At 39.5% G+C, this 10,189-nt stretch overlaps 2 protein-coding genes and 2 long non-coding RNA genes across 4 annotated transcripts; all 4 read left to right on the top strand.

Annotated features, from left to right (window-relative positions):
- The first annotated feature begins 402 nt into the window (after positions 1-402).
- On the top strand, positions 403-1,535 carry LOC135942903 (P-selectin-like). The gene is made up of 6 exons (XM_065489245.1): positions 403-499; positions 556-589; positions 639-712; positions 767-869; positions 926-1,179; positions 1,377-1,535. Exons 3-6 carry the CDS (start codon positions 689-691, stop codon positions 1,482-1,484), a joined length of 489 nt encoding a protein of 162 aa, XP_065345317.1. The 5' UTR covers positions 403-499; positions 556-589; positions 639-688; the 3' UTR covers positions 1,485-1,535.
- A 69-nt stretch (positions 1,536-1,604) lies between these two features.
- Positions 1,605-3,548, top strand: LOC135942902 (uncharacterized). Its single transcript, XM_065489244.1, has 13 exons — positions 1,605-1,832; positions 1,886-1,942; positions 1,995-2,028; positions 2,079-2,146; positions 2,198-2,306; positions 2,359-2,470; positions 2,524-2,662; positions 2,715-2,771; positions 2,821-2,854; positions 2,912-2,970; positions 3,026-3,128; positions 3,194-3,435; positions 3,494-3,548. Exons 1-13 carry the CDS (start codon positions 1,677-1,679, stop codon positions 3,503-3,505), a joined length of 1,182 nt encoding a protein of 393 aa, XP_065345316.1. The 5' UTR covers positions 1,605-1,676; the 3' UTR covers positions 3,506-3,548.
- Positions 3,549-4,743: 1,195 nt separating this feature from the next.
- Positions 4,744-5,168, top strand: LOC135942552 (uncharacterized). Its single transcript, XR_010575101.1, has 3 exons — positions 4,744-4,945; positions 5,005-5,038; positions 5,092-5,168. It is a non-coding gene; the product is annotated as an uncharacterized LOC135942552 (long non-coding RNA).
- Positions 5,169-7,438: 2,270 nt separating this feature from the next.
- LOC135942034 (uncharacterized) lies at positions 7,439-8,026 on the top strand. The gene is made up of 2 exons (XR_010575042.1): positions 7,439-7,833; positions 7,887-8,026. It is a non-coding gene; the product is annotated as an uncharacterized LOC135942034 (long non-coding RNA).
- Positions 8,027-10,189: the final 2,163 nt, after the last annotated feature.

The following is a 10,189-nucleotide window of genomic DNA, read 5'->3' as shown; positions in this document are numbered from 1 at the left end:
AAATATCTATGGTATAAACTCCCAAACTAAAGAACTTGACATCTAAACTTAAATTAAATTTAAAGACAAAGCGATCAACAGCAATTAGTACGACGCTCGGCAGCTCCTCCGCGGTCCCAGAAACCAGTTAATTTTATATTTGAATGAAAAATCAGGCATTCAAACAATTCTCTTAGCAGCTACGACCGAAACCACGGACACAACTACAACAATTCCCACGACAGTTGCAACTACTACAACTGTAGAAACTTCTACCGAACCAACCACAACAACATCAACCACAACAACATCAACAACATCAACAAGTACAACCACACCTACCACAACTACAACTACAACTACAACAACTACGCCTACAACTACTTCAACGTCGACTTCCACCACCACAACAACAACCACAACAACTACAACGACTACGACCACGACTACAACCACCACCACCACAACAACTACAACAACACCAAAGCCTCTATGCTTGAATTACACGTGTGTCACACAGGTTTACTATTTAAAATAATTGAAAAACGAATTTCTAAACTAAAATATGATTTACAGCCCTCATTGCTGGACGCTAATGGCTACATAAAGAGTACTTTAACCTTGAAAATGAATATTAAAATAATTTCTTTTGCACACAGCCGCAGTTGGCGCCCCTGTTGGTGGCGTTTTTCGATTCGCCTGTGACAGAATGTACTTTTTCAGTGATTCTGGGGTAAGACAACAAATCATTTCTATATAGAACTTATCCCAATCAATAAAAAATCAGGTTGACTGGCCGAACGCCGCTTCGCAATGCTGTGCGCGCAATATGAAGCTTCTAAGCATAGAAACCGCCGCGGAATACCTTTGTCTCGCCAAAATGATAAGTCGTGAGTTCTAAACTCGAAAAAAACCCAAATATTTTAATTTGGTGAAATTTTCCAAGTGCCAAACTACGGCATTGGAGGCTCATGGTGGACATCCGGGAGCAATAAGTTCAGTGGATACTTCGTTTGGTGCACGGCCGACCCTGTAGTCAACATCACCTCGGACGTAAAATACGCAGCAAACGAGCCAAACAACTTTCAAGGAAATGAAAACTGCAATGAAATGATCGTGGGAGGAGGCACACCCCCGAATAACCTTCTGCTGAACGACCGTCCCTGCGTCAATGCCTTCTCAAGCAGATACATTTGCGAGGTATAAAATAGGATCAAATTTTAACGGTCTTTTATTATAGGTTAAATTCTAGACACCTGCTTTGGGCTGTCCGTTTCCTCAATGTCCGACGGTGCCGTGCCAAACGGAAGCTGCGAAACTCAGCAATTCGCAAAACTGGCAAAGTTTGACAGTGTCATATCTCTTTTTTAGAATTATTAAAATCATCATGATCTCAGGCAACTCTGACGGCGTGTTCAGGTCGGCTTGCGGGCGTCAGTATTTCATTTCCAAGGTGGCGAAAAACTGGAACGACGCCCAAACAGAATGCTGCAAGTACGGAATGAAGTTGTTGAGCGTCGAATCGTTTCAAGAACTATCCTGCTTGGCTGCCATGAACAAAGGTTTTAAAACTAAAGACGGGAACTGACACTAATTAAATTAAAATAGTCCAGTTGAAAGACAAGACCAACTCTTTCTGGACTTCAGGCACAAATCAGGGCTTCGGCTGCGAATTTACATACGGGTTTTGCGGCTCGATGACGCTTCTGTACCAAAATTTCTCAAACTGGACGCCGGGACAGCCTGCAAATCCGTTGACGGAACGTTGCATGGAGATGAAAATGGAATTCGACCCGAAACTGATGGTTTTCAATGACTTTGACTGCGCACAAACACGATTATTCATCTGCGAGGTAGAAAAACATAAAAGGATAACATTTATTTCGATTTAATAAAATTTTAAAAGGGCGATCAAAGTGAATGCAGTCCTACTTGTCCAAGCAAATCAACTTGCGTCAAACAAGTAAAAGTTTCTGATACTTAAAAACATTTTACTTTAATTTCTGATAATCTAGAACGATAATTTCAACTCGAAAGGACAACTGCTGAGTATGAATCTATTTTACTCTAGAATTTATGACCTTAAACTTGCTCCTTAGACGCATTTAGCTACGGACGGTGGGCGACTGGAACAGACAAAACCTATCTATACGGCACCAAATACGCGGTTAACATTTTTATAATTTTAATTTTTAATTAATTTAAATATATGGTCCAGCTAACTTGGACGGCAGCCTACAACACGTGCTGTTCCATAGGAATGGAATTGCTCTCGGTTGCGTCCGACCAGGAAATGCAAAACGTCTTCAACCTGAACAATAACAACAGTAAATCGAATTGAACTTTAAGAAATTTGCTCATTTTAGAATATGTTTCAAGATTTGCTCAAGTACAACTTGGATTTTTGGACGAGCGGAACGCAATTAGGCTGCAACTTCCGCTACAACTACTGCTCAACCGGAACTATGTTCTCTTGGGACGACTTAAAATGGTTGAAACAGAATTTTAATACTTTCTTTACGGTCTGACGTTTTCCAACAACAGGAACACGAACCAGCCGGACAACACGAACGAGCAGCAGTGGTGCGTCAATTCGCATTTCGGGCCGGCCGCGTCCTACAGCCTGAGTGCGGCCTATCTCGATGACGTGCCTTGCACCAACTCGCACAACTTCATTTGCCAGGTACTATTAATTTTTAAATTAAACCTTCACTGAAATTCTTCTTATTTATTAGATGCCAGCCACACCCTGTAACTCGGTTCCTTGCTTCGATTACAACTGCACCGTCGATGTAATTCTAAAATTTTAATATTTGAACCCAATATTTAAATATTTTTCAGCCCACCAAATCTGCCCAAGTGACAGCAATGTCAGGTATTCGTAAAAATCTTTATTTTAAAAAGAAAAAAATTAATCTTTGCATTTTTAAAGGTCCGGATGGACAGTTTGGAACGTTTTGCGGACGAAAATACTTCTACCACAAAGACTCAGTATAGGATTCAACTTTATGCCTCCTTTTTCTTATCAACCCTAAAAAAATTTCAGAAAACTAGCAAAGACGCGTATTACGAGTGCTGCAAATTCGGGATGAAACTCGTTTCTGTCGAGACGGACGCTGAACGAGTTTGCATACACAACGGATTCATGAGTAAACTTTTCTGTTCAATTTTTTAAACTTCTCTATTTATAAATTCCAAATTAAATCCAATCCAGCCGCCGGTTGGACCGCAGGCTCCGTTTGGACTTCGGGAACGGACAACGGAATCGGGTGCGTCGGCAAGTTCGGCTGGTGCCCAGATGGAACTTTTCTGGGCAGTGACGCCAAATGGGGTGCGACACAGCCTGACCTGCCTTACGTCGAGAGTTGCGTCCACCTGAACATTGTGGGTGGAGATGGCTCGGCAACCCATTTCAACAACTACCCGTGTGATATTGCATCTCGTTTTCTCTGCGAAGTATATTTTAAAAGAAATTTATGATTTATGATAAAAGTTTGACATCGCTCTTTCACAGCAACCTGTGTAGATTTAGAAACGGAAATGGAAGGATGGCCTCGAGATAGAATATATTTTGTTATGCTCTCTCAAATAAAAATTACATACAACGGTGCAGTAATTTTGTCATTTTTAAACCTAAAATATAAATATCATTCTTTGCGCTAAGCAATGAAGCGCAAGAGTTGCGATACGAATAATTTTAATTTGTGGCTAAAACGTAAAATAAAAATATTAAGGTTAGCTCGAGTACTTCACTCTTTAAGAATGGAAATAAGCTGGTCTTTACGTCACTTACTATTTTAGTTATTTATTTAATTTCTTCTTCTGTACGATTGTGAATAAAAAAAAATTGGAAATAAAATATTGTGTAAAATTTACGAACTGCCCAAGTTTCTATTCAGTGTTTTGCTCTCTTCTGCTTCCTCGTCAGCAAAATTTTAATCATTTTAATTCACACACTGTATAGTGATGACTCCGCTTTTCTGTTTCAATTAATTTGAAAACTGCTATTTGGCTAATTGGAAAAAACCACTCTCATGGAATACGTCACACACCGGAAGAATGGAAACACCCGATGTGCAGACGTAGCTCTGACTCTTGCACTAGAACGTGAAGTGTTAGGCTGAATTTTATCAAATATCATTCTCTAAAGCATTTAGGTCTCGAAGTCTTTAAAACAGATTTTTAAGTTCAGTTGTGAAGGTGAATATGCTGTGGAGACCTGTCCTTGTGGCAGGTGCAGTGCTCTTCTTTTCAACCGTAATAATAGCTCGATGTACCCCCTTTTTGGTTTGATTAATTTCTCCTTTCAGATCTTTACAGCGGCTCTTCCTAAAATAGTTCGCATAGAAATCGGTATGATTCAAGCAGATAATTAAAAACTTTAGCATTTGCAAGTTGTTTCGCAGTGCGAGTGATTACCAACCGCAGAGTCTACATCCAAAAATGCTGCTCTGGTACCCCTGGCGACTGCAACTCGACCACCACCACCCCAATCAAGCAAACAGGCTTGACGACGGTAGGCTTTGATATCAGATTATATCTAACAATAAGAATTATAAAAACTTCAATCATACTGTAATTCCCAAGACAAAGAGAAGAGCAATTATTACAACAACGCTTGTCAGCAGATCCTCCAGCAAGAAAACCAGTAAAAATATTAATCAAAGAAGCAAAAATTGTACCTGAAATTTGAATTTAAAAAGAAACAACAACATCAGTCGTCGAAATAACCACAGCGCCTCCCACAACCGTTGAGGCTACAACCACGACTGAATCGACCCCGACAACCTCAACTTCAACCTCAAAAACTACTAAAACTTCAACTACAACCATGACATCAACAACAACTTCTTCAACTACAACCATGAAATCAACAACAACAACAACTTCTTCAACTACAACCACGAAATCAACAACAACTACCACAACTACGCCTCCATGTCTACCATACACGTGTGTGACACAGGTAATTTCTTGTAACTCAATTGATGGTTTATTAGTATTTATTTATTATTATTTTGACAGCCTTCGTTACTTGATGCTAACAACTACATTAACAGTAAGTTGAATCTGCTCAAAAAAATACCTTAATTAATGTTGTTCTCTACGTAGCATCTGTCGGAGCCACCATTGGAGGAGCTTTGCGTAACGCCTGTGACTCCTTGTACTTTTTCAGTGACGCTGCAGTAACTAAAATAATTTGAGCTTGGAACCGAAAGTGACAAAAAATTTAGTTAGACTGGGCAGCAGCCGCTTCTCAATGCTGCGAGCGGAACATGAAACTGGTCACCTTTGAAACCGCCGCGGAATATGTGTGCTTTTCCACAATGCTCACTGGTTTAATAACGATTTAACAAAGAAACGAGAATTTTAACTGTTCTTCAGCTCTGAACTACGACTTGAGTACCACCTGGTGGACAGCGGGAAGCAACGTACACACGAGCGGCCAGTTCATTTGGTGCATGAACCAGCCGGTGATCAACGTCCCCTCCGACATCAAATTTTTACCAAACCAACCGGACAATTGGCAAAACAACGAGCACTGCATGGAAATGGTCCTGGGAACAGGCACGCCACCCGACAACCTCTTGATGAACGATATTCCCTGCGATACTTACCAAACCCGATTCGTTTGCGAGGTAAGTATTAAACGGTACAGAAAATGCCTCTCTTCTCACAAATATTTAGACCAAAGCTGTTGGATGTGCATTTCCGGAATGCCCAACGGCTCAGTGCCAAACAGACGCAATTAAACTCAGCAACTCACAGAATTGGCAAAGTTTGTTTACAGTCTTTCTTGGAACTATATTGTATTTTTTATTTTAAAAATCAGGCAACTCTGATGGCGTGTTCAGGTCGGCTTGCGGGCGTCAGTATTTCATTTCCAAGGTGGCGAAAAACTGGAACGACGCCCAAACCGAATGTTGCAAGTACGGAATGCAATTGTTGAGCGTTGAATCGTTTCAAGAACTATCCTGCTTGGCTGCCATGAACAAAGGCATTAACAACTTGATAATAAATATAAAAAATACTTATTAAAACTTAATAGTCCAATTAAAGGACACAACCAACTTCTACTGGACGTCAGGAACGAATAATGGATTCGGCTGCGAGTTCACCTACGGATTTTGCGGCTCGAGAACGCTGCTTTATCAAAACTTTAACAACTGGCAGTCTGCAATGCCCGACAACCCGCTGACAGAGCGCTGCTTGGACATGAAGATGGCAATCGATCCAACTCTGATGACGTTCAATGATCAGAAATGCACGGAGATTCGAAACTTCATCTGCGAAGTATCATTGAAAATAACTCCTTGCCGATAATCATTTTGTTAAAAAGGGGAGTCAACCAGATTGCATTCCTACGTGCCCAAGTAAATCTACATGTGTCAAACAGGTTTGTTGAGGTTATTAAAAAGACTCCTAAATCACGAGTTTGTTAAAAGGACATCCTTTTCAACTCGAAAGGAGAACTTCTTGGTATGAATCATCTTTTCTCCTATATTAAATTCTGATAAAAATTAATCCAGACGCCTTTAACTACGGTCGATATGCGAGTGGAACAGATAAAACCTATCTTTTCTATACACAGGCCACGGTTTGTTCAGTCCAATTTCTTTAACAATAAAATCAACTAAGTGGAGCAGGTGTCCTGGGCAGAGGCCTACAACATTTGCTGCAATTTAGGAATGGATCTGCTCTCAATTGCGACGGACCAGGAAATGCAGGACATCTTCAATTTAAACAACAACAATAGTGAACACTATACACAGGAAAAAATTCCAGTTTTAATTCTATAGGTAGATTTGCTGAAGACCAACAAGAATTTTTGGACGAGTGGAACGCAACTGGACTGCAACTTCCACTACAATTACTGTTCCACAGGCACAACCTTCTTTTTAAACGACACCAAATGGTTCTTTTTACGTTAATTGTTTGGATTTTAATTGGTTTTTTAAAAGGAAAAGCAACCAGCCTGACAACATAAACGAGCTGCAGTGGTGTGTTTATTCGCACTTCGAAACGGCCGCGTCCTACGGCCTGAGTGCAGCCTTCATAGACGACGCTCCTTGCTCTGATTTGAACAACTTTATCTGCCAGGTACAGAAATAATTAGGCTGAAAATTAATTCATTGTTTTTCTTAGACGCCAAAAGTGTGCACATCGGTCCCTTGCTATGACCACAACTGCACGGTTGAAGTAAACAAATAATTAGGAAGCCGCAAAAATAGATTTCAATATTCTTTTCACTTAGCCCAGCAAAGCTGCTCAGGTGACGTCAATGTCAGGTAAGAAATTATAAAAATTAGACCTTAATTGTTTCTTATATAAAATTAAAGGACCTGATGGGCAGTTCCAAACGTTTTGCGGCCGGAAATACTTCTACCACAAAGATTCGGTACGAGATATTTCAATTCGATTACAATTTTTCTTGAAACCGGTTTTTTGTTCAGATGTCTTACAAGGACGCGTACTACACGTGCTGTGCATTTGGAATGGAACTCGTCTCGGTCGAGACGCATGCCGAGCGTGTTTGTCTGCACAACGGCTTCATTTGTCAGCGTTTCAACAAAAATGTAACGGGTTACCATATTCATCATCTCAATTTCAGCCACTGGTTGGTCCGGTGTTTCCCTTTGGACCTCGGGGACCAACGTCGGAGTGGGATGCGTCAACAAATTCGGTTGGTGCCCTTCAGGAACGTTGTCTACCATTGAACTGCATTTTGGCGCAGGAGAGCCGAATATGCCCTATGAGGAAAATTGCCTCAACTTGCAAGTGAACGGCGGCGATGCCTCGAATACCTATTTCATTGACTTGTTCTGTAATAGAACAGCACGTTTTCTTTGCGAGGTATTTTCATCTTTTCAAGTTTTTCTTCCTCAGTAATTTACATCTCTTTCCAGCAACCTGCTTAACTTTGCTGACTTGCTGGGTGTTTACTGTGTCATTTTATTTAATAATGAGATGGCCTCAAGATAGAACGAGTTAAAAAATGAAATTATTGTGTGCGGTGTTCACTCAAATAAAATTCAAATACGACGGAGCAGAAATTTTGTCATTTTTAAACCTACAATAGTTATTTTATTACTTTCCAATCGAAGGAATGCTACCTCCGTCACGCAATGAAACGCAAGAGTTGTAATAAGCATAATTTTAATTCGTGGCTCAAACCCAAACTATAAATATTAAAGTCAGTTTCAGAAAACAATTAAAACCAGAGTTTTTTTACTCCTTTCGTTTGATAATGAGCTAGTCTTTTCGTGGCATACAATTTTAGCTATTTATTCAAATTATTCTTCTATACGATCGAGAGTATAAACATGGAAAAACAATATTGTGTACAATTTATGATCTTCCCAGGTTTTTATTCAGTGATTTGCTCTCTTCTGCTTCCTATGGTCAGCAAAAATGTTACTCATTTTATGTCACTCAGTGCATAGTGATGCATTTCTCCGCTTCCCCACTTCAATTGATTTGGAAATGCAATTACTGCTGTTAGGTTTATTGGGAAAAAACCACTTTCATGAAATACGTCACACACCGGAAGAATGGAAACACCCGATGAACAGACGATTTGTCAGACTCTTTCACTAGAACGCGGAGTGGTAAGCTGAATTTTATCAAATACCAATCTCTAAAGCATTTAGGTCTCGCAGAATACAAATCAATCTGATTATTGCTAAGGGTAAGATGAATCCAGACTAAATCGTAACATGCTCTTCGAATTCCAACCATCTTGAACTTTAAATTAAATTCTAGTCATCCATATATTTCATAAAAAATATGTGCTTGTGGGTTTAGTGAGATATTTAATATTCGCTGTTCATTCCTGTTAAGAATTACTCCTTCAAAACGGACATAAATTCATTCACTTATGCTTCAAAAAGTTAATATCTAACGACCGAAAACCCAGATTTTAAATTTCAGTTGCGAAGGAAATATTTCTGAGATGAACATGCTGTGGAGACCTGTGCTCGTGTCAGGTGCATTGCTCTTCTTTTCAACCGTAATAACTCGATGTGCCCCCTTTTGGTTTAATTAATTTCTCCTTTCAGATCTTTACAGCGGCTTTTCCTAAAATACTTCGTATAGAAATCGGTATGTGAATAATTCGATAGTTAAAATTTCTAGCATTTGCAAGTTGTTTCACAGTGCGAGTGATTTCTAACCGAAGGGTCTTCATCCAAAAATGCTGCTCTGGCACCCCTGGCGACTGCAACTCGACCACCACCACCCCAATCAGCAACATTATGACGGTATGCATTCAAACATTATTTAATTTTAGTTTCACAAAAACTAGAATCTTTCTGTAATCCTCAAGACAAAGAGAAGGGCAATTATATCAACTATAGGCTTGTCAGCAGCTGAAATTAACATCGTTCCTTTCCACAGAAACCTGTGAAGATTTAGGAATAGAAAAAGAAGGATGGTCTCAAGATAGAACACGAAAAAAAATAAAATTATTTTGTTTAATGTTCAATTAAATAAAAAATGAAATACAAGTTTGTGATGTCTCCGCGTCTACTTTATTTCGTTTTATTGGAAAACGCAACTGTTCCTAACCGGAAATATCTCTCTCTAGTACACACCGGCAGAAAGGAATGGAAACAAGTGGTGTGCGGACGCTATGTGTGTGTGTTGGACGCTGTTGCACTAGATCGCGCCGCTGTGGTACACTGAATTTTATCAAAAAACATTCGCTGCAACATTTCGGTCACGCCGAAAACAAATGAATTGCAGCAATCTATCAAAATGGTTCGAGAGGCTTCAGTTTAACATGCTGATCGTTTTCAATGAACCTCAAATTTTGTATTTAATTCAATTTGCATAGAAAAATAATTCACAAAAAAATCTTTGCTTCTCACAAAGTTAAGCAAAGTCTATTTAAAATCCAATTTCTCATCATTATTGTTTATAATTATTTCATAAAAAAGTTTTAGCTAGTTGTTTTTATAAACACATGACTTTTCAAAAAATTTGTTTTGAGATTGCATGGCCTGCACTGCACAGACTTTTGACCAAATAAAGAAACAAGCACATATATTTTCGCAAGCTTTGTTTATTTAGAACGCTACTGGTCAGCTTGTTGCGAAATCATGTTCCTGGCAACATGTTGCAGACAGGAAGAATGGAAACATCCGGTACATATTTTCCCACGCTTCTCCATCACTTCGTTGTCGTGTTCACTACAGCTTTTCTGGGCAAC

Source organism: Cloeon dipterum, chromosome 4, assembly GCF_949628265.1.
Source record: "Cloeon dipterum chromosome 4, ieCloDipt1.1, whole genome shotgun sequence".
Classification (NCBI taxonomy): domain Eukaryota; kingdom Metazoa; phylum Arthropoda; class Insecta; order Ephemeroptera; family Baetidae; genus Cloeon; species Cloeon dipterum.
The sequence above is the reverse complement of the archived record's forward strand: the minus strand, read 5'-3'. Positions and strand labels throughout refer to the sequence as shown.